Below are 27,965 nucleotides of genomic sequence, written 5' to 3'. Positions count from 1 at the left end.
ACCAATGCTGTAGAGAAGGAAAGAGTCAATGTTTATCATTCACCGTTTTGCAAATGAGCACAGGGAGATGCATATGTTAAATCAGTTGCCTGAGTTTATGCCCAGTATGTGCTCGCATCGAAGATTGGACCCACTTCATTTGACTCCATGGTGCATACTTTTCTTTGCTGTGATAAATTGCCTCTCTGTTCATTCTGGTGAAGTCAGAAACAGCACATGCCAATAATTGTTATTAATCAAGTTTCACAGGTATTTTAGCCAACAGGACAAACACAGAAAAAGGAATACAGTAAAAATATTAAAAGGGAAAAACCAAACTCTTACTTGCAGACACTGATGGTTTAGATAATCTTGTGATAGTGTCGTGAGACTTACGAGGCTAAATGGCAATTAGCACAGTCATTGCCTTGATTCTCCTTCCTTGTTTTTTTCCAATTCCAAATGGAAATGTGTGTGTGTATGCACATATGTGCATATGTATATATACGCACATGTTCTAATCTACCATAAGAGGCTAGTATGTTCCCTGTTTAAAGTTGTTTTTAAGCTGCCATTATGTCTTTGCTGTCAATACTGATGAAACAGTAACCTGTATTTTCTGCATCCACTCCTAAACTCCCCACATGATTCAGTTCAGTTCAGCCGCTCAGTCGTGTCCAACTCTTTGTGACCCCACGAACTAGAGCACGCCAGGCCTCCCTGTCCATCACCAACTCCCAGAGTCCACCCAAACCCATGTCCATTGAGTCAGTGATGCCATTCAACCATCTCATCCTCTGTCATCTCCTTCTCCCCCTGCCCTCAATCTTTCCCAACATCAGGGTCTTTTTAAATGAGTCAGCTCTTCGCATGAGGTAGCCAAAGTATTGGAGTTTCAGCTTCAGAAACAGTCCTACCAGTGAACACCCAGGACTGGTCTCCTTTAGGATGGACTGGTTGGATCTCCTTGTAGTCCAAGGGACTCTCAAGAGTCTTTTCCACACCAGAGTTCAAAAGCATCAATTCTTTGGCGCTCAGCTTTCTTAATAGTCCAACTCTCATATCCATACATAACCACTGGAAAAAACATAGCCTTGACTAGACGGACCTTTGCTGACAAAGTAATGTCTCTGCTTTTCAATATGATATCTAGGTTGGTCATAACTTTCCTTCCAAGGAGTAAGCGTCTTTTAATTTCACGGCTGCAGTCACCATCTGCAGTGATTTTGGATCCCCCAAAAATAAAGTCTCACACTGTTTCCAGTGTTTCCCCATCTATTTGCCATGACGTGATGGGACCAGATGCCATGATCTTCGTTTTCTGAATGTTGAGCTTTAAGCCAACTTTTTCACTCTCCTCTTTCACATTCATCAAGAGGCTTTTTAGTTCCTCTTCACTTTCTGCCATAAGTGTGGTGTCATCTGCATATCTGAGGTTATTGATACTTCTCCCAACAATCTTGATTCCAGCTTGTGCTTCTTCCAGCCCAGCATTTCTCATGATGTACTCTGCATAGAAGTTAAATAAGGAGGGTGACAATATACAGCCTTGACGTACTCCTTTTCCTATTTGGAACCAGTCTGTTGTTCCATGTCCAGTTCTAACTGTTGCTTCCTGACCTTCATACAGGTTTCTCAAGAGGCAGGTCAGGTGGTCTGGTATTCCCATCTCTTTCAGAATTTTCCACAGTTTCTTGTGATCCACACAGTCAAAGGCTTTGGCATAGTCAATCAAGCAGAAATAGATGTTTTTCTGGAACTCTCTTGCTTTTTTGATGATCCAGCATGATTAAATTGTTCTAAATTATGAAATATTTCAAAATATGCAGAAGTGTGCAAAATATCAAGTAGATATGTGCCCATGAACCCAACTCTTTAGATATTAATATTTTGCCATACTGACTTCAGATCTTTGTTGTTTGTTTTAGAAATAGGAGAAAATGATCCTTTGTCTGTCATGTCTCCCCTGAGGTTACCACCAACCTGAAGATGGGAAGTTTCTTCTTCCCATCCTTCTTAAAAAGTTTTTCCTATATATGAATTGAATTTACCTATAAAACACAAGTTACAGTTTTGTATGCTTTTAAATTTTTTATTAATGGTATCATAATAATCCTATTGCAAATTGCTTTTTGTTAATTTTTTGTCTATCAGTTTTTATGCATGTAGCTGTAGTTCTTTCATTTTCTTTTTGTGATGCAAAAATAGTTTATTATGACACCATTTATGTAAAATTAGGTAATATTAACAATAGAAATGATCAGCTACATCCATAGGAATCTAGCATGTCACTCAAATGAATACATATTTTAACAAATAACACTTCAGTTGTCATGAACAGTTGATCAGAAATTTTGTTTTTAAAAAAAGAGCCTCAAACTAAACAGTAAAAGTTTTGCATTGTCAGAGTAGTTCTTTCATTTTAATGTCTATTGAATGACCGTGCCACAGTTTATGTATTTTCCTATCATAGTGTTGCCAGTTTTTTGCCATTATAAACAATGCTACTCTGGACATCTTTGTACATATCTTCTATGTACCCATCTGAGATTTCTCTAAGTAGTATGCCTGAAAGTAGAATTCTTTCGACAATAGAGTAGCTTAATTCTACTCATATTGCCAAGTTGATTTCTTAGTTGTTTCCATTCTCATCATTAGTGTTTGAAATGTGCTACTTTTTTATGTCCTTGCTGATTTCTAGTATTTTAGACTTCTTAATTTTTGCAAGTATGATTATTATCATTGCTTACTCATGACATTGCATATCTTTCATATGCTTAGTGACACTTTGGATTTTCTTTTCTCTGAATTATGTATTCATATCATTTGTCCAGTTTCCTATTAAGATTTTGCCCTTTCTTACCGATTTCTAGAAGTTCTTTCTAATTTCTGGATCTCTAGTTATTTACTGATTCTGTGTGTTGGAGATGCCCTCTTCCAGTCTGTTATTGCATGTCTTTTAACGTGTTTTTAGTGACTTGTAGTTTAATTTATCAGTCTTTTCCTTTAGTATCAAAATTTTGTGTGTGACCTTTATTTCCTACTTTAATGGCATTAAGGATATCCTCTTATATGAGTTTTGCAGTTTGATACTTTTTTCATTTAGGCATGTAATGCATCTGGAATTTATTTTTGTAAAGGAGGAATTTATATATATATATTTTTTTCCATGTATGTGGTGAATGGTCCATGTGGCTTTTTTGGCTGTGTTAGGTCTTCATTGCTGCACAGGCTTCTCTCTCGTTACGGTGAGCGGAGTCTGCTCTCTAGTGGAGCATGGGCCTCTGATTGCCGAGGCTTCTCCTGTTGAGGAACATGGACTCCAGAGCACACAGGCTTCAGTAGTTGTGGTACATGGGCTCAGTAGTTGTGGCTTCCGGGCTCTAGAGCACAGGCTCAATAGCTGTGGCACAGCAGCTTAGGTCTTTAATCCATTTTGAGTTTATTTTTGTGTAGTGTTAGAGAATGTTCTAATTTTGTTCTTTTACATGTAGTTGTCCAGTTTTTCCAGCACTGCTTATTAAAGAGAGTGTCTATTCTGCATTGTGTATTCTTGCCTCCTTTGTCATAGATTGGGTGACCATATGTGTCTGTGTTTATCTCTGGGCTTTCTGTCCTGTTCTTTTGTATTTCTGTTTTTGTGCCAGGGCCATACTGTCTTAATGACTGTAGCTTTGTAATATAGCATTGAGTTAGGGAACCTGATTCTTCCAGCTCCTTATTTCTTAAAATTGGTTTGGCTATTTGAGGTCTTCTATGTTTCCATATAAATTGTAAAATTTTTGCTTCTAATTCTGTGGAAAATGTCATTGGTAATTTGATAGGGATTGCATTGCATCTACGGATTGCTTTGAGTAGTATAGTCATTTTCACAATATTGCTTCTTCTAATCCAAGAACATGGTATATCACCCCGTTTGTGTCATCTTTGATTTCTTTCATCAGTATCTTATAGTTTTCTGAGTATAGGTCTTCTGCCTCTTTAGGTAGGTTTATTCTTAGGTATTTTATTCTTTTTGTTGCAAAGGTAAATGGGATTGTTTTCCTTAATTTCTCTGTGTGATCTTTCATTGTTAGTGTATAAGGATGCAAGAGATTTCTGTACATTTATTTTGTATCCTGCAGCTTTACCAGATTCATTGATTAGCTCTAGTAGTTTTCTGATCCTAAAAGACTAAAGGCAGCTAAAGACATCTTTAGGATTTTCTATGCGTAGTATCATACCATCTGCAAGCAGTGACAGTTTTGCTTCTTTTTCAGTTTGAATTTCTTTTTATTTCCTTTTCTTCTCTGATTGCCATGGCTGAGACTTCAAAGACTATGTTGAATAATGGTGACCAGAGTAGACATCGCTGTCTTGTTCCTGATCTTAGAGGAAATGCTTTCAGTTTTCACCATTGAGAGTATTGTTTGCTGTGGGCTTGTCATGAAGAGAAAAAAGTGTTGGTTGCTCAGTTGTGTCTGACTCTTTGCAACCCCATGGACTATAGCCCATCCAGTCTCCTTTGTCCATGGAATTCTTCAGGTAAGAATACTGGAATGGGTAGCTTCCCTTCTCCAGGGGATCTTCCTGACCCAGGGATCAAACCCCAGTCTCCTACATTGCAGGCAGATTCTTTACCATCTGGGCCACCAGGGAAGCTCATGGACTTGTCATATATGGCCTTTATCCTGTTGAGATAAGTTCCCTCTATGCCCATTTTATGGAGAGATTTTTTTTAAATCATAAATGGGTTTTTAATTTTGTCAAAAGCTTTTCTGCATCTGTTGAGATGAACTTATGGTTTTATTCTTCAGTTTGTTAATGTAGTGTATCATGTGGATTGATTTATGGATGCTAAAGAATCCTTGCATCTCTGGAATAAATCCCACTTAATCATGGTATGATCCTTTTAATGCGTTATTGGTTTCGGTTTGCTAGTATTTTCTTGAGTGTTTTTATGGCTGTATTCATTAGTGATATTGGCTTGTAAATTTTTTTTGGTAGTGCCTTTGTCTGATTTTGGTATCAGAGTGATAGTGGCCTGATAATATGAACTTGGGAGTGTTCCTTCCTCTGCAATATTTTGGAAGAGTTTCAGAAGGATAGGTGTTAACTCTTCTCTAAAAGAGCAAGAGAGTTCCAGAAAAACATCTACTTCTGATTTATTGCCTATGCCAAAGACTTTGACTGTGTGGATCACAACAAACTGTGGAAGATTCTTCAAGAGATGGGAATACCAGACCACCTGACCTGCCTCCTGAGAAATCTGTATGCACGTCAAGAAGCAACAGTTAGAACTGGACATGGAACAACAGACTGGTTCCAAATAGGAAAAGGAGTACGACAAGGCTGTATATTGTCACCCTGCTTATTTAACTTATATGCAGAGTACATCATGAGAAACGCTGGACTGGATAAAGCACAAGCTGGAATCAAGATTGCTGGGAGAAATATCAATAACCTTAGATGTGCAGATGACACCACACTTATGGCAGAAAGTGAAGAAGAACTAAAAAGCCTCTTGATGAAAGTGAAAGAGGAGAGTGAAAAAGTTGGCTTAAAGCTCAACATTCAGAAAACGAAGATCATGGCATCTGGTCCCATCACTTCATGGCAAATAGAAGAGAAACAGTGGAAACAATGAGAGAGCATTTTCTTGGGCTCCAAAATCACTGCAGATAGTGACTGCTGTCATGAAATTAAAATTTTCTTTCTCCTTGGAAGAAAAGCAATGACCAACCTAGACAGCATATTAAAACAGAGACATTACTTTGCCAACAAAGGACTATCTAGTCAAAGCTATGGTTTTTCCAGTGGTCATGTATGGATGTGAGAGTTGGACTATTAAGAAAGCTGAGCGCTGAAGAATTGATGCTTTTGAACTGTGGTGTTGCAGAAGACTTTGAGAGTCCTTTGGACTGCAAGGAGATCCAACCAGTCCATCCTAAAGGGAATAGTCCTGCATATTCATTGGAAGGACTGATGCTAAAGCTGAAATTCCAATCCTTTGACCACCTGATGCGAAGAGCTGACTCATTGGAAAAGACCCTGATGCTGGGAAAGATTGAAGGTGGGAGGAGAAGGGGACGACAGAGGATGAGATGGTTGGATGGCATCACTGACTCGATGGACATGAGTTTGAGTAAGGTCCAGAAGCTAGTGATGGACAGGGAAGGAAGCCTGGTGTGCTGCAGTCCATGGGGTCGCAAAGAGTCAGACATGACTAAGCAACTGAACTGAAATGCTTGATAGAATTCACCCGTGGAGCAGTTGGTACCTGGACTTCAGTTTGTTGGAAGTTTTTAAAATTGTAATTTTGGTTTTGGTACTTGTGGTTGGTCTGTTCATATTATCTATTTCTTTCTCTTTCAGTCTTAAAAGGTTGTATCTTTCTAAGAATTTGTCCATTTCTTCTAGGTTGTCCATTTTATTTGTATATAGTTGTTTGTAGTAGTGTCTTATGGTTCTTTGTATATTTTTGGTGTCGGTTTTAACTTGTTTTTCCTTCTGCTGTTAACTACTTGTGTATTTCAAAGTCTTCTTGTTGAATTCTTCAGCTTTGATAATCCTCTTTTCTATTTTCTTTTTGTTTCAGTTATCACTGTGTTCATCTTATTTTTCCTCTTTCAGATAGCATTTTATTAGTAATGCTTTGAACTCTTTTCAGGTAAATTATTTATCACTTTTTGTTTCCCATCCCCTTAATGAATTTTTCTCTTTCATCTGAAACACATTCCTCTTTTTTTATATCTTGTTTGACGTTCTCTGTTTTTCTCTGTGAGATTATGTGAAACAGCTCCCAGTCTTGAAGGCATGTCCATATGTGGGAGCATCCCTATGAAGTCTGCTTGTCCCCAGTGGCATTGGTGGAAGAGCTAAATTTAAAGTGAGCGTAGGCTGCATCCTTCCCTGTTTTGTGCTATCAGGCTCTGTATTGCTGGCATGCAGGGCTAGAGTCTCTACCCTGTCAGGGGTGATGCCATGGCCTGAGGGTCTGGAGCAGGGTTTCTTCCCAATGTGATGGTGCTTTCGCCATGGTTCAGGGTATGGCTGGGACCTGATTGCTTGGGACTGCACTTCTAAGATTGTTCCACTTTTTTTTTTTTTTTTTAATTAGCAATTGTTATTTACTTATGGCTGTGCTCAGTCTTCATTGCTGTGCGTGAGCTTTCTCGAGTTGCAGTGAGCAGGAGCTACTCTTGTGGTGCACGGGGGCTGTTCTTCCTTGTGGTGCATGAGCTTCTCATTGCAGTGGCTTCTCTTCTTGCAGAGCGCGAGCTCTAGGCCCCCAGGTTTCAGTTGGTGTAGCACACAGGATCGGAAGTTGCTGCTCGTGGGCTGAAGAGCACAGGATTAGTAGCTGTGGCACACTGGCTTAGTTGATTTGCAGCATGTGGGATCTTTCCAGACCATGGATTGAATCTGAGTCCCTTGCATTTGTTATGCCCAAGTTGCGAAATCTCCCAACGACCACCAGGGAGCCGATATCCGATGCAAAAGCAAGAAAGATTTTTATTACCAAGCTCGAGCTGGGGCTCCCACCCTTACCGACGCAGCGGCTATAGGGAGGAGCCCCAGGTTGTGGATTACATTGCTTCTATAGGAAGTATACATGGAAAAAAAGGATTTCTAGGTAGGGGGACGTCTGATTGGTCACTTTCTTTCGAAGGGTTGTGTGTTGGTTCTTGATTGGTCCCTGTTGTCTAGGTAGACCACAAGTTCCTGAGTGTCAAGTCAGGAGATTTTGGTCTGGGCTCCGATTGGCTCGTGGGTGGTGGGGTGAGGTCAGGGGATTTCCAAAGGCTCTTTTCTCGGAACCTTAAAAAATGGAGTTTTTCTTTTAACAAGATGGAGTAGCTTAGGTTCTTCACATTGGCTGATGGATTCTTAACCACTGGACTACTAGGGAAATCCAATTTGTTCCCTTTTTTTTTCCTGGTGTGCACACATTGGGTAGAGGCAGGGTCCGGGCCAGAGTGGCTGAAGCCACACTGATAAGCTGGATCCGTTTTTACCTTTGTGCAGTTGCATCAGCAGTGGCAGTCTCCACCCTAGTTAGAGGCAGGCTGAGGGCCTGGGCTGGTTCCAGTCCTTCCTGATGCTTGCACTTAATTGTGTGCAGGCAGTGGCAGACACTGCCAAGGATGGAGGAAGGGTCAAAGTCGAGGCAGCTGCTGCTCCCTCCCAGGTACAGGCATGCACCCTAATCCCTGCAGTGGCTCTCCGCTCTGGCTGGATGCAGGGCCCTGGCATGAGGTGGCTCCATTCCCTCCATGGCCACTTGGGCTCATTGGAAATGAAATTTCTAAAAGGAAATTTTTTGAAATGACTTTTTAAAGATTGATTAGTGCTGGTATGTGCTGTTAATTTTTGTGCGTTGTTTTCCAATCTTGTATTTTTTTTTATTCCCTCATCAGTTGTCTGGGAACTCTGGGATATTACTGAACAGAAGCAGTGATAATATGCGTTCTCTCCTTATTTCTGATTAAAAAAGTTGGAGAAGGAAATGGCAACCCACTCCAGTATTCTTGCCTGGAAGAGTCCATGGACAAAGGAGCCTGGCGGGCTGCAGTCCATGGGGTTACATGACTGAGCATGTGTGCATGAGGATGGAGGGAGATGGGTTGGTAGCAATAAACTGGTAGAACTAAAAAAAGATAAATAATAAAAGGGGATGTGTCTAACATTTTATATTAAATATGGTATTTATTTTAGGATTCTAATAGATGATTTTTATTAAACTAAGAAAGTTCAGTTACTAGTTTGGGTTACAGTGTTTTATATTTTTGTTTTTGTCAGAAATGGGTGCTGCATTGTATTACTTTTTCTGCATTCATTAAGATGATTACATCTTCCCTCTTTGATCTGTTCACCTGTTAATATGTTATTTGTGCCTTCCTTTTTTCTTACTCCTGAGAGAGTTTAATTCTAATTTATTAGTCTTTTCAATGACTAACGTAGGATTTTTTAAATCTCAGTGTTGTTTCTTTTTATGACATTCTTTTTTTATGACATTCTTTTCTGTATCTTTTTCTTAGCTTAACTGATATTTCTTTTTTAACTTATTAGAAACTCTTAGTTTATTAATTATTATTAAGATCCTGTAAGCTAATTTATAGTGTTTTCATTGTCATTTTGTTCTAAATATTTTATGAATAATTACACTTATCAATTTCTGGTGTAGATTATTACTATTTATGTATATATGTTACTTTTTGTTCAGTGGATATACATAATTCAGGTGCATAACAACTTTTTAAATGAGTGAAAAGAGAATGAATGACTTTGGTTCACTTGTAGTCCCAAATAGGCCACTCTAAGACTAGAAAGACAAATATTTGCATGTTATGCTGTAGAGTATCAGTAATATACTGTTTAGCATATGAATTCATTATTTATTATTATGAAGCTTTTTCATCCTTACTAGGATATTTTAACTCCACAAAGAAGATTTTTCAACAAAAACTTTATCTTTTTTCTTTGCTAGATTACCCAGAAGTATCAACTTTGTGAAGTCACTGCTTATCTATTAGAAAAGAAAGGAGATATTCATGGTGCCTTCTTAATAATGCTAAAGGTAACATTTTACTCTGTTTGCTTTGTCATATTTCTGTCTAGCCCTCTATCCATTTATCAATTTATTCTTTTTTCTTGTGATAAAATTGACATATAACATTGTGTAAGTTTTCATCAGTTTCTTATGTTTCAGAGTAAATTGCAGACAGCAGTACATTTTATCCCTAGATACTTTTATCATGCATGTCTTTAACTTGAGTCAATCTTTCTTTGTATTTTTTTCAAGGTAAAATTTACATCCAACAGAAACCTCCAGTTTTAAATGTACCGTTTAATGAATCGTAACCAATGCATGCACTTGGTTAACTCCAGTGCCTAACAAGATAAGAGAACATTACCTTCAGCCCAGAAAGTTCCTTCACAGTCAGTTCCCAATTCTGTCCCCTCAGAGAGAACAATTTGAATTTTTTTCTCTGTGGATTAGTTTTGCCTTTTTGTTCATTCATACTAATGGAATCATCCCATAGATACTCTTGTATGATTCTTCTTCCATTTGGCGTAATGTTTTCAAGATTTATCTCTGTTATTACATATATCAGTTCCTTTTATTGTTGAGTAGTATTTAATTGTATGATTATATCACAGTTTATCCACTCTCCTGTTGATTGACACCTGAGCTATCTCTAGTGTTTTGCTATTATGAGTAAAGTTGCTATGACTGCTCCTGTACAGAAATGTTTTCCTTTCCCTGGGGTCAGTACCAGGGAATGGAATTAGTGCCTCACAAGATAGGTAGAGGTTTAGTTTTATAAGAAATTAGCAGACCTCTTTCCACAATGGCTGTAGCATTTTATGTTCCACCAGTAATGTATGAGAGTTCTGATTGCTCTACATTCCAACAGCAGTTGGTGTTATATAGCAGTTTGTAAAAAATTTCTTTTAATTGTTATAAAATAAAATTTACCATTTCAGTGGCATTAAGTATATTCACATTGCTATGTAACCTCGCTACCATCCATCTCTTTTTCAACTTCCCAAACTCATTAGACCAGTTATTCTTTCCTGCCTGCTAGCCCCTGGCAACCACCATTCTACATTAGACTCTGGGAATTTGATCACTAGGTACCTCACATAAAAGGAATCAAGGAATTTGTCCTTTTGTGTCTAGCTTATTACAGTTAGCATAATGTCTTCAAGATTTATTCATATTGTAGCACATGTCAGAATTTCATTCATCTTTTAAGGCTGGATAATATTCCATTATATGTATACTACATTTTGTTTTTCCATTCATTCAACAATGGACACTTGGGTTACTTCCACATTTTGATTGTTGTGAATAATGCTGCTATAAACATGGGTGTACTAATATCTTCTTGAGTCCTTGCTTTCAGTGGGATTGCTGAATATATACCAGAAGTGGGATTGCTGAATCAAATGGCAATTCTATTTTTAATTTTTAAAGAATTGCCATACCGTTTTTCTATAGCAACTATTACTATTTTACATTCTCACCAGCAGTGCACCAAAGTTTCAATTTCTCTTCACCAACACTTGTTATTTTTTATTTTCTTGGTAATGGCCATCCTAATGTATGTGATTATATATCCATCTTTTAAACATTGTCATCTAGCTAGGAATAGATTAGGGATGTCCTATTTATATTTTAAAAAATAGTTCACATTAGCTTCTAGTTTTTTTCTAGCCATATAATTGTGAAATAAGCCAATAACAATATTCCACAGAGAATCTGTATAGGCTCTTAACCCATTTTAATCTCTAGGTCACTCTTTCATCTCTTTTTTTCCTTGCAGTTTATTTGTTGATGATACCATGAACCCAATTTTAAAGGATAAGTAAACGGATGGGAAACGGAGAAGTGAGAGATCTTTGCAGGGAATAAGACGATCGTTTGCAAAATACAAAGGAATACAAACTGCTAGGAGCTGAGCCAGTAGCTTTACTAGGGCTCAGCTATCAGTGTATAAATAGGCAGGTCAGGCTGGAAACAAAGACTCGATCCAGACTTGGAAAGATTTTGTAGGACACGCTAAAGAATTAGGGCTGATTATGTTTTCACCCAGGATGAACTAAAGGTTTTTAAACAAGAAACTCACGTGATGTTGTTTCGTAAAGACTGCTCTGTTGACTGTAGGATAATCTGTGGGATGCAGAGAAGGACGTAAAACTGGAAGCAGAGAGCACTTGCGAGGCTATTGCAGCAGTGAATCGGGAGGGCTTGAGTGGGTGTGACGGTTCTGGTGAAGTGAAAAGAGAAGGTGGATTTAAGAACTTATTGATCATTTGAATATGGTATGGGGTAAATGAGAGGGAGCAGTTAACGATGATTCTGACTTTTAGCTTACCATTAGCCTATAAAGGACCTCAAGGAAAGAAGCAAATTTGCGGTAGAAGGGATGTATTAAGGTCAACTTCAGTCATTAAAAAGCCTTTGGGATATCAGTTAAGAGTGTCTGAGGATCCAGAATTCAGTGGAGTAGTGGATGCCACAACTGCGGATTTCAAAGATGTCACGCCCAAGGCTGTGCTGTGGTGATAGACTTGTCATGTCCTTTTCATTTGCACCCATCCCTTTTTCTCATAATTGAGTGTGAATTTTATTCCCTTATCCAAAGCATGGATTAACCCTAATCCCCATTACTGTGCCTAAAGGCTAGCAATGATGACTGTGTGGTGGTACAACAGAAGCAAAAGTGGGGCAGAATAAGTGATATTTGATACTTTGAGTCACTTCCAGTACTACTAGCTATGCTTTCTGTATACACAGATGTTCTTCTCTGAATGACAGAGATCATTCTTAAAAACCTTGTTTCTTCTTGGATTTTACCTTTAAAATATGTTAATTCAGGTGTTGGTGGATTGGAAATATAAAGTGTTCCTTTTACCTCCTAGAGACTACAAAGCAAACTTCAAGAGATAATACGTCAAGATGAAAGTAAGTTCTTGACTGTAATTTGCAATTTCTTTTTCTGTGGACCCCATGTTTTAAAATGTATTAAATGAAAAACTGCATTTATTAAGTAATAAATACATTGATCTGTATATTGCTGTTTATCATTGATCCAAATTTTGACTTGTTTTCAAGGCTCATAATAGGAAGTAATATAAACCATTGTGCTTTTGTGATGCGAGTTGTCAGTACTAGAGGTCATTTCATTGTACAGAAAATTAGATATTCTTCACTGGTATTAATTTTTGGCTATACTTTTGTTCTTATGTTTTGGTTATTATAAATGAGATACATAACTTATATTTTAAAAATGAATGTGCTGAACAACAACAAAGCAGAGCTGCTAATCAGTAAGTAATAGCCAATGTTTCTGTTTCGAGCTTACATGATTTTAGCAGAAAGCAGTAAAACTTTAAGTTTAGAATCCTGAATGACTTTGTCACAGATAGATATGTGATTTTTATTATATTCCTTAATACTAAAAAATTATTTGTTTTGTAAAAGTGTGGTAAAATAAGGGCCACATAAAATTCACTGTTTTAACCATTTTTAAGTGTACAGTTCATTAGCAATAAGTACATACACACTGTTGTACAGTCATCACCAGCATCCATCTCTAGAACCTTTTCACCTCGCCAAATTGAAATTCCGTGCCCATCAGTTACTCCTTATTCCCTCCTCCCCACTCAGCCCCTAGTAACCACCATTCTGCTTTCTGACTTGATGAATTTGATTAGTCTGGGTTAGGTATTTCATATAAGTAGAATCAAGTAGTAATTGTCCTTTTATGTCTAGCTTATTACACTTGACATAATGTCTTCAAGATTTATCTATGTTGTAGCACATGTAGAATTTCACTCTTTTTTAAGGCTGAATAATGCTCTTGTTTTATGTATATGCTGCGTTTTGTGTTCCCATTCATCTATTAACGGGCACTTGGATTGCCTCTCCCTTTCGACTGTTGTGATTAGTGCTGCTGTGAACATGAGTCTACAGACATCTCTTTGAGTCCTTGCTTTCCCTTCTTCTGGATATATATTGCTGGATATGGATTGCTAATCTAAATGGTCGGAGAAGGCGATGGCACCCTACTCCAGTACTCTTGCCTGGAAAATCCCCCTGGACAGAGGAGCCTGGTAGGCTGCAGTCCTGGGGTCGCAAAGAGTCAGACACGACTGAGCGACTTCACTTTCACTTTTCACTTTCATGCATTGGAGAAGGAAATGGCAACCCACTCCAGTGTTCCTGCCTGGAGAATCCCAGGAATGGGGGAGCCTGGTAGGCTGTCATCTATGGGGTCACACAGAGTCAGACACGATTGAAGTGACTCAGCAGCAGCAGCAGAAGCTAAATGGTGGTTCTGTTTTTAATTTTTTGAGGAAACACCATGCCATTTTCCATAATGGCAATATCATTTTACTCTCTCACCAGCAATGCACACGAGTTTCAAGTTCTCCACATATTAACTAACATTTGTTATTTTCTGTTTTCTTGGTAGTAGCCACCCTATTGGGTATGAGGTAGCATCTCCTCGTGGTTTTAATTTGCATTTGTGTAATGATTGGTGATGTTGAACACTTTTTTCTTGTACTTAGTTGGCCATTTTCTTTATCTTCTCTGGTGAAATGCCTGTCCAGATCTTTTGCCCACTTTTGAATTGGATTATTCATTTTCCTATTCCTTAACATTTTCAAAATAGCCCTCCCAAAGTTCAGAGAATCACTGGATAGGTGATTTTTAGATTGTTTTACCTTTTTGGCCCACACAGTCCTCTAAACACCTTTAGCCTAATTCCCCATAGAGTATTTGTTCTTAGAACTTCCATAAACAGTTCACTTTTCTTTATGTAGTTCAACTAAGCATTTAGTTACGGTTTTTGTGCTGTCAGTAAGTGTTCAATTTGACTGCTAGATGTGTTGCAATTATAGTAGTTTCCTTTTCCAATTTTCTGTTATGAAAATAATTTTTGCAGATACTACATGAAAGAATATGGGAAAAATAAGAAGAATGTTTCCCTAAATCACTACAGTGATTTGCAGGTGATATGTCTAGGGAAGCCAGTTCTTTGAATTCCAACGAGGATAAATTTCTCAGTAATAGTCTCATAACTACCATCTACTGTCAGATTCAATTTTGACAGTGTGCATTGGTGGTATAGTAGTAAGCATAGCTGCCTTCCAGTTTTGACGGTGTGCTTAAGAATTTTGGAGGATTTGGTAATTGCACAACAGTGAGCTAGTTCCTGTGGGTTACACACAGATGGCTAAAACACAGTCCTCATCCAAAGAGCTAACTCGCTTGAAGGAGATAGATATGTTAAAAAAACAAAACTTCCAGTGCAGGTAGAGTCAAATACTGTAGTAGAGATGCAGTGAGAGTGACAGAGGATTGTGCACAGTTGGGGACTATCTGTAACTGAGTTTCTTTTGTGGAAGATGCAACCTTGGAAGTAATCATGACTGGAATAATGAGTAGGAATTTGAAAGACAAAAGCAAGGAAAGGAGCTTCTGGGTTGAGGAGAACATGAAGATGAAAGTGCCTGGCTAGTAACCTTGGGAAATAATCTGGTGGAACGATGCCCCAGGCTGTTTACTGTGTTTACTTAGGATCAGAGGTTTATTGACATTCTGTTGGTAAAAATTTGTTTTTCACGGGTGAGACTCACGTTTGGACTTGTGCTTGAGAGAACTAGTGTTGTTTAGCTACTCAGTCATGTCTGACTCTTTAGCAACCTCACGGACGGCAGCCTGCCAGGCCCCTCTGGGATTTCCCAGGCAAGAATACTGGAGCGGGTTGCCATTCCTTCTCCAGGGGCTCTTCCTGACCTCCAGTCAAACCCATGTCTCCTGCATTGGCAGGTGAATTCTTTACCCCTGAGCCACCAGGGTAGCCCTAGGAGAACTGTAGTGGCAGTATAAAAGGGAACGAGGGAGCCAAGATTTGGAAGTCAGAAATTAAGCTACAGTGCAAACGAGGTGCTGAAGGGCTCCGTCAGGTAAAAGCCATGAATATATGGGAGCATGGATATGGAATTAGCAAAATTAACTATTTATTTGAATGTATGGATGAAAGCATTAAAGATGGTGAAGATTTATAAACTGGTTGACTTAAAGGTCATGGTTTTGTTAGTCTGGAAATGTAACGGTTTGGAGCATATTTGAAGTGAGAGGACTGGACTAGGTTTTGCACATACGAAAGTTCAAAGAGATTGCAGGATGCCCATGTAGAAATGGATGCCTAGAGCCTGGTGAGAATTCAGCCTGCAGATTATGAAAGGAGTAAGAGCTGGTGGTGTATATTTGAAGGTTATCAGCAAGGACATAGGAGGTAAAACCAGAAGAGTAGCTGAAGTTATTGAAAAAGAAATGAAGAGAAAAGTGCCTGAAATAGTATCTTGAAGAAATATGTACATTAAAGAAATAGAGGGAGACCTGTAGAAGATATTTCTACAACAAATCCACAAACAACTGGGGATTTTTCCATAGCTAAGTACATTAGAATGCTAAGTATTAATATGATGTGCTTTCTATGTCCTAGGAATGTCAAACATTTATATAGAAGGCTGTTGCAAACAGTTATCTGCTTTTTAATCTACTAAACCTCAGTATCAGGTCTTACACATGATTATATCATTGAAACCTAAAAATATGCAGAGAAAAAAATGTTTCATTTTTTAACAGAAGCTTTGAGATTATCAGTATTATACCCTTGAGTGATATTAACAATTTTTCTGACTCTAGATACCAAAGAGGATCCCTCATTGAAGGATGTTGAAGAGACCATGGTAGAGACGATTGCCCTCTGCCAGAGAAATTCACATAATTTGAACCAACAGCAGAGAGAGGTAGGAGAATGACTACAAAGCCTTTTAAAAGTCTGTTCTAGTCTGAAACTAGAAATTAATTCTATTTCTACTGCCCTCTCAGCTACCTGAATTCTATGCAACTGGATTTTAATCACCATTCAGTGTTCCCAGGAGTATATGACTCCTAAAGTTATTACGGGAAGGGCCTGTCTGCTTTGTTCTCACAAAAAGCTTTATATTCTTAGATTTGACTGTGCTGCAAAACTTAGGTGTGTGAATACTAGATGTCCTTGTTCTCTTTGGACAGAGATTTTGTGTATTCCGTGTAGTGGTACTATGGATGTGTCATCCGTTTATCATCTCTTTTATTCCCTGGGGATAAAGCGAGTATGAAGATCTGGAGGAAAAGCCTCAAGGGATACAGAGAAAGCAGGAAAAGGTCAAAAAGGCTACCATACAGTACTTCTCAACCTTGGCTGCACATAAGTCACCTGGGGAGCTTTGAAAGCTCCCAGACTGTACCCATGATCAATTAAATTTAAGTCTCTGGGGCTGGACCCGCATCATCAGTGTGGTTCTGTTTCTTTGTTTGTTTTTCTGTTAGGAGGAGAAGGAAGGACTGGCTTTATTACTTTGCTAGGCACAGGGGGAACATAGTAGGCTAGTGCCTCAAAAACGGCTAACCCCTCCCTAGTGAACGTCTCAAAGCTTCCCGCTTGTTTCCACTGTTGCAGCCAAGGTTGGAACCACATCTGTAACAGATTCCAGACTGCAAAAAGGGAGTACACAAAGCTGAAGGAGGAGGTATAGTTGAGCGCCTGGTGTGGCTGGGAGTTACAGCAGCGAAGCAGAAACAAAGGGGGTGAGATGCGACTTGACAGCTAAGACTCTGTAGTTTTAAGAAGTAAAGTTAGCAGTATGATGTGGCGTAACTGTGCCTGCCTTTCCAGTCTCTGGCCTCTGGCTTAACACCACCTGGCCTCCTTCCACTGCCTGGGCTTCTGAAATAGGAAAGAGGGTAAAATTTTTCATAGATAGTTTGCCATACGTGTTACAGTGAAAACAGTAAACTTGCGTGTTTTCTGTTCTTATGAAATGGGTAAATTTCTCCTTTGCTTTTTTGTCAAGGCCTTTTTTCAGGTTATAAATTTTGAACACCCTTTAGAATATAAATTGTGTATAACAAACTCATTTACATAATGGATGTGGGTTTTTTTATTAAAAAACTTTGAGTGAAATGATGCATGCCCATTATTTTTGTCATCCTGAAATACAAAAAGTTATTCAGGAGGACATTTTTAAAAAAGTATCCTGTATCTATCATATCAGAAATAACCATCATTATCATTTGATGAATATCACTGTAGACATTTTTTTCATCTGCCTAGGTTTACATAATTTTAGAAAAATTGGATCAAAAATGCTTTCTTTAAAAATGCAGTATTTAACCTCATTTAGGAAGCCTGTGTAAAACTGAGGAATTTCTGAATTTAAAATAAATAGTTCTTTACTATATTATCTATTAATCTCTCTGAAGTTTAAAAAATCTGAATAACTATAATAGACTGGAATTATCATTTATAATTACATTTCAGTTTTTATAGTATCTATGATATGCAGCCAATAAAGATGTTTATGTGAGCCCGTACACATTTGCTCCAGCCTCTCTTCTCTATCCCTCTGAATTTTTATTAATTATGTTATTTTACCTCATTGAGGTTAACAAAACATTCTTTTCTATATCCACAGTTCCCATAGTGTTTAATCTTTATTTAAATGGACTATAAGCTTTACACTGTTCCTTATATTTTTCTTTTAAAGTACTTTTTAAAAAAAATTATATATTTTTGTTAATGGCCGCACAGGGTCTTCATTGCTATGTTGCAGGCTTTCTCAAGTTGCAGCGAGTTGGGGCTATTTGTTGTTTTTCTCGGGCTTCTCATTGCAGTAGCTTCTCTTGCTGTGGAGCATAGGCTCTAGAGTGCGCTGGCTTCAGTAGTTGTAGCTTGTGGACTCAGTAGTTGTCTCTGGAGCGCAGGCTCATAGTTGTGGCACGTGGGCCCAGTTACTCCGTGGCATGTGAGATCTTCCTGGATCAAACTCTGTCCCCCACAGTGGCAGGTAAATTCATTCCTATCCACTACGCTGCCAGGGAAGTCCTACACCACTCCTTTTTGCCATGATTTCTCCATTCGTGAGTTTTTATTTTATCTTTTGGCTGTCTATATTGTACATGGTTATATTTTGATTTAAAAAACACAAAAGTAAGCTGTGTTTATATATATTTAATACTATGTGATCACTCACCTAGAGGCAGACATCCTGGAATGTGAAGTCAAGTGGGCCTTAGAAAACATTACTACGAACAAAGCTAGTGGAGGTGATGGAATTCCAGTTGAGCTGTTTCAAATCCTGAAAGATGATGCTGTGAAAGTGCTGCACTCAATATGCCAGCAAATTTGGAAAACTCAGCAGTGGCCACAGGACTGGAAAAGGTCAGTTTTCATTCCAATCCCAAAGAAACGCAATGCCAAAGAATGCTCAAACTACCGCACAATTGTACTCATCTCACACGCTAGTAAAGTAATGCTCAAAATTCTCCAAGCCAGGCTTCAGCAATATGTGAACTGTGAACTTCCAGATGTTCAAGCTGGTTTTAGAAAAGGCAGAGGAACCAGAGATCAAATTGCCAACATCTGCTGGACCATGGAAAAAGCAAGAGAGTTCCAGAAAAACATCTATTTCTGCTTGATTGACTATGCCAAAGCCTTTGACTGTATGGATCACAATAAACTGTGGAAAATTCTGAAAGAGATGGGAATACCAGAGCACCTGACCTGCCTCTTGAGAAACCTGTATGCAGCTCAGGAAGCAACAGTTAGAACTGGACATGGAACAACAGACTGGTTCCAAATAGGAAAAGGAGTACATCAAGGCTGTATATTGCCACCCTGCTTATTTAACTTATATGCAGAGTACATCATGAGAAACGCTGGGCTGGAAGAAACACAAGCTGGAATCAAGATTGCCGGGAGAAATATCAATAACCTCAGATATGCAGATGACACCACCCTTAAGGCAGAAAGTGAAGAGGAACTAAAAAGCCTCTTGATGAAAGTGAAAGAGGAGAGTGAAAAAGTTGGCTTAAAGCTTAACATTCAGAAAACGAAGATCATGGCATCCGGTCCCATCACTTCATGGGAAATACATGGGGAAACAGTGGAAACAGTGTCAGACTTTATTTTTTGGGGGCTCCAAAATCACTGCAGATGGTGACTGCAGCCATGAAATTAAAAGACACTTACTCCTTGCAAGGAAAGTTATGACCAACCTAGATAGCATATTGAAAAGCAGAGACATTACTTTGCCCACAAAGGTCCGTCTAGTCAAGGCTATGGTTTTTCCTGTGGTTATGTATGGATGTGAGAGTTGGACTGTGAAGAAAGCTGAGCACTGAAGAATTGATGCTTTTGAACTGTGGTGTTGGAGAAGACTCTTGAGAGTCCCTTGGACTGCAAGAAGATCCAACCAGTCCATTCGGAAGGAGATCAACCCTGGGATTTCTTTGGAAGGAATGATGCTAAAGCTGAAGCTCCAGTACTTTGGCCACCTCATACGAAGAGATGACTCATTGGAAGAGACTCTAATGCTGGGAGGGATTGGGGGCAGGAGGAAAAGGGGAAGACAGAAGATGAGATGGCTGGATGGTATCACTAACTCCATGGACATGAGTCTGAGTGAACTCCTGGAGTTGGTGATGGACAGGGAGGCCTGACGTGCTGCGATTCATGGGGTCACAAAGAGTCAGACACGACTGAGCAACTGAACTGAAGCCTTTTTATCTTTCAAACTTTGTCTCCTCCCTAATATCTACTTAATATTCTTCCTTCTTCTTATGGAAAGCTTAAGGAAAAGTGACAGTTATGTTTTATAAATAAAACCATTAGGCTCACATAAGCTGAAATATGTCCAGATTCACATATATTAACAGTAGAATTTGAGCAGGTCAGGAAGCAACAGTTAGAACTGGACATGGAACAACAGACTGGTTCCAAATAAGGAAGGGAGTATGTCAAGGCCTATATTGTCACCCTGCTTATTTAACTTCTATGCAGAGTACATCATGAAAAATGCTGGGGATGAAGTACAAGCTGAAATCAAGATTGCTGGGAGAAATGTCAATAACCTCAGATATGCAGATAACACCACCCTCATGGCAGAAAGTGAAGAAGAACTAAAGAGGAGAGGGAAAGAGGAAAGGGAAAAAGTTGGCTTAAAACTCAACATTCAGAAAACTAAGATTTCATGGCATCTGGTCCCATCACTTCATGGCAAATAGACGGGGAAACACTGAGAGACTTTATTTTTGGGGGCTCCAGAATCACTGCAGATACTGACCGCCGTCATGAAATTAAAAGATGCTTGCTCCTTGGAAGAAAAGTTATGACCAACCTAGACAGCATATTAAAAAGCAGAAACATTACTTTGTCAACAAAGGTCCATCTAATCCAAGCTATGGTTTTTCTAGTAGTCATGTATGGATGTGAGAGTTGGACTGTAAAGAAAGCTGAGCACTGAAGAATTGATGCTTTTGAACTGTGGTGTTGAAGACTCTTGAAAGTCCCTTGGACTGCAGGGAGAGCCAACCAATCCATCCTAAAGGAAATCCGTTCTGAATATTCGTTGGAAGCACTGATGCTGAAGATGAAGCTCCAATACTTTGGCCACCTGATGCAAAGAACTGATTCATTTGAAGGACCCTGGTGCTGCGAAAGATTGAAGACAGGAGGAGAGTTGGACAACAGAGGATGAGATAGTTGGATGGCATCACCGACTCGGTGGACATGAGTTTGAGTAAACTCCAGGAGTTGGTGATGGACAGGGAGGCCTGGCATGCTGCAGAGAGTCAAACATGACTAGGGTCAGACACAACTGAGCAACTGAACTGAACTGAATCTGAAATATGTCCAGATTCACATATATTAATGGCAGAATTAGATATTAAAGTCATGCCTCCAGAACTCTAGGGATTATTCTGATTATATTTGAACTTTTATCTCTTAATCATAGACAGAAATAAGGCTTCCTTTGATTTGGTGAAAGGGTAACTTATTCTGTATTTATTTATTTATTTTTTTCAGAAATGTATCTGAGCTGGTATGTGAGTATTCCTCTGTTAGACATGCGTTCACCTCTCAACACCGCTCTCTATTTGCCCCCACCCTCTGACAACTGGTTTTTCCTTCTTTTTTGGGCAACTTTCATAACAACAAAAAAAAATGTGAATGTTAGTTTTTATTCAAATATTATTTTTGTGAAAATGCTGAACTGATTATATGTATTATATGTAATGTCACACATTAAGTTTGGGGGATATTCATGGTTGTTTGCCTTTGTTCCTTTTTGGTTTTGTTTTGGAGACAGTGAGAGAGAACAAAAGCTCTGGCCACGGACCCTAAACTAACTAGAAATTGGAAGTATCCAAAAGCTTGATAATGTACTATCTGTACTGTCTCTTCCCCAGAGTTTCTTCAGTTAAAGTCAGAGTGCAGGAAGTTGGGTTGTCAGTCCTTTTCCAGGTGGAATCTGTACTTGTCGTACTTTGTATGTCTGTCTGCCCCAGTGTCCAGTGATTACATATAATAAAAAATATGTCTTTGTTATGCACATAATTCCGTGAAGAGGAAAGTGGTTGGTTATGTAACATGACAAAGTAGTTCCCGTTGAGTTGCGCTGCTCTCAGGGGTTAGGATTGTCATTATCATAATGGTTATTTTAGCCTGTGAGTTTTTAGAGTTATCCAAGTTAAAATTTTAAGAACCAGCCTTAAAGAGCAAGAGAGATGAAATATTTAAAAGGTATTTGCCATATATTTCTGGTTAATATGGAGATTTAATTGAAAAGTTCCTCTCTTTAGGGTATAAATACTTCCCATGGCTCTTATCTCTACAACCATGCTTCCCCAGTCTGCTATTTATAAATCAAGAATAAAGTAACCTTTAAAAAGGTAATTGACCTAAAATTCCTGGATTAAATAAGGGAAAATTGAAATCAAATTTCTAAATATATTATAAAAACCAAAAAGGTAAAATTTAGGTATACCATATACAGTTAGATTAAAAGACAGAAAGAAATGGTGTGGTTGAAAAACAAATTGAAATAGGCAACTGAAAGACAAGCTAAGTAAAGCCATCTAAGAATAAAATACAAGATTAAAAATTCATGAGTACTAGATAAATTAAAATTTCAATAAAATAAAGAATTGTCAGTATACAACATAGTTAAAACTAGTATCTTAAAAACTAGAAGAAAAACTGTTTAAAAAAATAAAGCATAAAATCCTGGCCTTAGAAAACCTCAAATAAGGGCTTCCTTGTAGAGCCTCTTTCAGTGGGAGGCTGCCCAGTTGGAAAGTCTCTGGATTGTGAGCCTGTCACCTTAATGGGGTCCCTGAGTAACCATGCTTGTCCTGCTCTGTCAGTACTGACTTTTCTTCATGCCTGTTTCTTCATGGATGTTTGCAGGAATAGGTCTCTTCCAAGATTCCAGGTTAAATGAGGCCTTTGTAAATCTCTACCCAACAAGAAAATATGCTTGAAATTTTAAAATGTATTAGTTTGATTTTTGATGATGAAGATTTTCTCTAAGGCTTAGCAAGAATACATATGATGCACATATGGCAGTGTATAATCTTTTGGCAAATTACTCAACTTCTCTAAGCTTCAGTTATCTTATTTCCAGTAAAGGTAATGCTTACTGTATTAGGTTATGAGATTGAATTGCCAATTGCAATGAAAATTGTATGGAAGCACTTATTACAGTACCTAATATAATAGGAATAAATAAATGATCTATTAATTTATCTCATAAATTAATTTTCTCATAAATAAATTTCCAACCTTATTCTGTGGTTGGGACTATTAATTGAAATAATGTTAACTTCCACTTCTTAGTTTATGATGACTGAGGAAATACAAAATAATGCTTGACACAGGAGAAAACTTGAGATAATTGTATTCATTTATCTTGCTTGATGTCAAGCTCACAAGAAATGGGAGGAGGGTAGTTGTGGGGTAGTTCTCTGTCCCCTTCTGCATTACATAGGGCTGTTTAGACATTTAAGAATAGCTGGAGGCTCTGCTCTGGCTCCTTTGAACCGCCCCTCTCCTGAGACACAGAAGATTGCAGTTCCAAGGTCTGGACTTACTTAACTTCAGCTTCCTTAATTTTCCCAAGGAGCATGGTAAAGATATCTGTTCTGGTTATGGTTTTTGCTTTTTATTGTCTCTTCCTCGTCACGTGTTCCATCTTTTCTTTTTCTGATTTTTACCAACAAGTGTGTATGAGAAGTACATTTCAGCCTGTGAAACAGTAGGCTGATGTTAGTTATTCTTAAAAACAACCCAATACTTTTGTTTTTCTGTGACATTATAGGCACTCTGGTTTCCGTTATTGGAGGCAATGATGGCCCCTCAAAAGCTGTCTAGTTCAGCTGCACCTCATCCACACTCTGAAGGTAAGTTTATCAGTATCCATCTATACCATCACTCAATTTTTATCTGCTAGAAATAGTCATTTAGATACCTTCTCCCAGCATCATATTTTTATTATTATCCTTAATGAAATCATATTGTAATGTTGATCTCATTTTTCAGGTTCTCTTCTTTCTGAGTCACCAGTTACATCCTTTGTCTAAATAACAATAGCTTTGCAGCTTACCAGGTTAACTTTAAAATATCAAACTGACCTTGGTTAGCTAAGTTTCTAGGAAGTTTTATTCCTATGACTTACAGGAAAAACCTAAAACTCTGATTTTAAACTAACCTTAATATTAACATGTTGTTATAACAGCTCTGAAATCTTTGACCATGCAAGTTCTCAACAGTATGGCAGCATTTATTGCCCTTCCATCCATCCTGCAGCGAATTTTACAGGTGAGTTGAAAGGGTAAAATTCAGTGTCAATCAATTTTAACTTATATTTTAGTTATGTATAAATAATGTTTAAACAGGTCTCAAACACAATGCAGCTGATTTTTGGCATTAGATAAATATCTAAGATATGACTATGACTCTCATCCTTTAGCTCTCATCCAGTGATGTCAGTTTACTTGGCACACAACTTGCAGCCTTCAGTTGTTCACTGTGACGTTGGGATTCAGACACGTAAGCTTCTTTTTGGTGTCCTGTTTCCAGCTGGTTACACTTCTTAGTGCAGAAAAAACCCACATAAAAATTGTTAATATGGACATTTCTTAATCTTGTTACTTAGGTTTTCTAACTCATCCTAAAACTGTCCAAAACTCTTCTCCTACTCTTCAGCAAAAAGGCCTGAACCTTTCCAACTTCATCAAAAAGAGAATGCTAAAAATATGCTAAGATATTTTTAGAAAACTCTGTGAACATTCTTGGGGAAACAGTAGGAATTATCCTTAGAATCCATTTTGTCTTTCCTTACTTTATGCAGGATAAGTGAAAAGTGAAAGTGTTAGTCGCTCAGTCGTGCCCAGCTCTTTAAGACCCCATGGACTGTAATGCGCCAGGCTCCTCTGTCCATGAAATTCTCCAGGCAAGAATACTGGAGTGGGTAGCCATTCCCTTCCCCAGGGAATTTTCCCAACCCAGGGGTCAAGCCCTGGTCTACCACAATGCAGGCAAATTCTTCACCATCTGAGCCACCAGGAAAGCAGGATACAGACACACCAAAACAAAGCAAAACAGTAATATGATGCTGTTGATCTTCATAATTTTCAAATTATTTTTATCCAACCAAGAATGTTGCTTTCAGCTCTCTTTTAAGACTCTGCAGACTCTCCTTTCCCATCTGGTATGAAGCAGCTGGGCCTTTGCTGATAAAGACTGTATCCAATAGTCTCTCACCACGTTGTATGTTATCGTTTAGAATGTATCTTCACATGTATCACTTCATTTGATCTTTATCATAAGTTGAATAATAATTTTTGGTACAGACAGCTTTTCTTATATCCGTTCTAAAATACATTTGTCATAAGGTTTTAGTAATATATGAACTATCTCTATAATGCAGGAGTACTTTAATTTACCAAGTATATTAGAAAAAAAATGAAATCCTAAAGCCAAAAGTGTCTTCCCTCTCATTATACACATTTAGCTTTATGTTGAGCTTTCATCACATTTTAATACATAAATTATAACAAATAAAAATTGATTTTTTCTTTTGGCAAATGCATATATATAATTTTTTTAAAAAATAGTGTATTTCAAGACTCGTATCCTTGAAGGCTTTTGGTATTTGAAAATCTTTATTTTTGTGTTATACTGGTATTCATTGTAGTTGTATTCTTATCATTTCCACCATCAGTGGTTAACTCACACTAATCAGGAGAGTACGCTGATTGTTAAATTCCTGTTTGCACGTAACTTTACCTTATGTTTGTATAGAATTTTTATTTTTTCAAGTTGCTTTCACAGAAGCTCACAAGAATCTCTTGAAGTAGGTGGGGCTACTGTAAAAATTTGTATTGATGAAGGAGAAAACTAAAGTATAGAAAGTTAAGTACCTGATCCACCAATAGAGGTAACATCCAGACTACCATCAAAGTCCCTGATCTCTTAATATACACTGTCTCCCACTATATCATGTAAGCTCCTTCATTTGCTTCATTCAGTCCCTGGTGTTTCGTGGCACTCTAATCTTATAAATCTAGTGGCTTCCCTGGTGGTTCAGATGGTAAAGAATCCGCCTGCAATGGGTTTGATCTGGGTTCAATCCCTGGGTTGGGAAGATCTCCTGGGGAAGAGAGACCACTTCAGTATTCTGGCCTGGAGAATTCCATGGACTATACAGTCCATGGGATCTCAAAGAGTCAGACACAACTGAGTGACTTTCACTGGTTTTTTGAGGAGTTAGTTATTAATTGGTATATATATTGTATGTTACCCTGTTTGGTTAATTATCTGTGTAGATGGAAAAAAGACACAGTTCTTGCCCTAAAAGACCTATGGAGAGACAAGAAAATATCTGCTATAATAATTCATAGGGCTCTAAAGAACAGGTCATATTGGCCACCTTAAGGATTACATGCTCTGAACCCCAGGTAGGGTAATTGCTACTTCTGTATCTGTACACTTTCAGTCCACCTGATAATAGCTGGAACAGCCATGTGAAACCGTGACTCTGCCTCTTGACTCTACCTGATTGACTCAGAGTGGGCAGCTGGCCAAGAGGGGCCAACCAGTATCCTTTTCAGGAAATTTTGGAACTGAATTGAAAAGGTGAAGAGTTTCTCTGCAGTTCTCTGGATTATATAAGGTACAAAAGTTCAGGAGCTGACAGTGACTACCTTTCTGTCATATGGACTGAAATAGTATAAAGTTAATCTTCAGAGAGAAGAACAATGAAGCAGGCACACAAAGAGGAGAATAGACAAGATGCACGGAGAAGAGAGAAGATAGAAGGAGAGGATTCAAGACATTGGGAGAGGATTGTGGAGAGAAAATCCTGAAGGTGTCTGCATCCCTCATTGTGGTTCTTAAGCCTTACCTGTATTCCTTTGTTTGGATCCTTAAACACCCCGGCACCTTTACAATGATTATATTTTTTGAGTAAGATAGAATGAGCTAGGTTTCTCCTCTATAGCCAGAGGAATACCAATGAAAGTATATATGTGAGACAGACTGTCAAAAGATTTCCTGGAGGAGTAGATGTCTGAACTGAATCTTAAGAAGCCTAAAGGAATCAGTGGTTTATTTAAAAAAAAAAAAAAAAGACTATTCTAAGCAGAGTGAACTATATATAAAAGAATCTGAGGTGAAACATGGTTGGTGGTATGTCTGAGGAGTTGCAGATGTTTAAGTATGCTTGGAACATAGGACAAGATTAAAGTTGCATCACAGAGCTGAAGTTTGAGAGGCAGGGGCCCTGTCCTTAATTGCTTTGTGAACTGTGGAAGGGACTTTGGTTTTTATTTTAAATTCACTAAATACTCATTAAAAGATTTTAACCAGAGGACTGATGGAATGAGGTTTCTGTTTAGAAAGATCACTCAGTCTGTATTATATAGGATAAAATGGATGGGATCAAGACTGAGACTGAAAGCAAAGAAATACCCAGAGTGTATTCATTATAGGTACTCAAAGTTTGTTAATTGAGTTACATAGAATGGAAGGAGAAGATGGATTCAGAACTTGCTTAGCTAACAGAATTTAATTCACCTTTTGACTGACTAGATGTGGGAAAACACAAGAAGAACCCAGGTAAGCCCCTGATTTCAGTTTTGTTTGGCTAACAATGAGCAGTGGGGAATACAAGACCAGATTTCATAGGAAGAGGTAAGAAGTGGAGAGGAAGATTTGGAAGTCATCAGTACAGAAGTAGTAGTTAAATTCTTTGAAACTAGAGGAAGTTCAGCATGAACAGAATTGGTAAAAAAGGCTTAAGGCCAAAATGGAGTTCTAGGAAACATTCACGTTTCAGAGGGTTTACCTATTTTTATTGCCCCTTAGAACAGAAGAGATATTGACATGATGAGAGGTTCTCAAAGATCTTCGTGGCCTAAATGTTCATTCAAAATGTTCCTGGGGACCTTAATTGTACAGGTTTCATTCATGAACATTAGGTGATAAGTCAGTATTTTTTTTCCCTTTCAATTTTGATAAGTTAGTATTTTTAAGGGACCATATTTACGTTATATACATTCTGCCTTTACTCCCTGTTCTTATCTTCACTCTATG

The 27,965-nt window shown here is 38.2% G+C and overlaps 1 protein-coding gene across 4 annotated transcripts in view; it reads left to right on the top strand.

The window, feature by feature from the left end:
* VPS8 (VPS8 subunit of CORVET complex) overlaps positions 1–27,965 on the top strand; it is a 302,450-nt gene that overhangs the window by 184,128 nt on the left and 90,357 nt on the right. For all 4 annotated transcript variants that reach the window (XM_052647321.1, XM_052647322.1, XM_052647320.1 and 1 more), the window contains 5 exons: positions 9,449–9,538; positions 12,391–12,433; positions 16,190–16,293; positions 23,689–23,770; positions 24,106–24,188. In XM_052647321.1, coding sequence (XP_052503281.1) covers positions 9,449–9,538; positions 12,391–12,433; positions 16,190–16,293; positions 23,689–23,770; positions 24,106–24,188 — 402 coding nt within the window. The remainder of the gene's footprint in view (positions 1–9,448; positions 9,539–12,390; positions 12,434–16,189; positions 16,294–23,688; positions 23,771–24,105; positions 24,189–27,965) is intronic.

Source organism: Budorcas taxicolor, chromosome 1 (assembly GCF_023091745.1).
Source record: "Budorcas taxicolor isolate Tak-1 chromosome 1, Takin1.1, whole genome shotgun sequence".
Taxonomy (NCBI): domain Eukaryota; kingdom Metazoa; phylum Chordata; class Mammalia; order Artiodactyla; family Bovidae; genus Budorcas; species Budorcas taxicolor.
The sequence above is the reverse complement of the archived record's forward strand: the minus strand, read 5'-3'. Positions and strand labels throughout refer to the sequence as shown.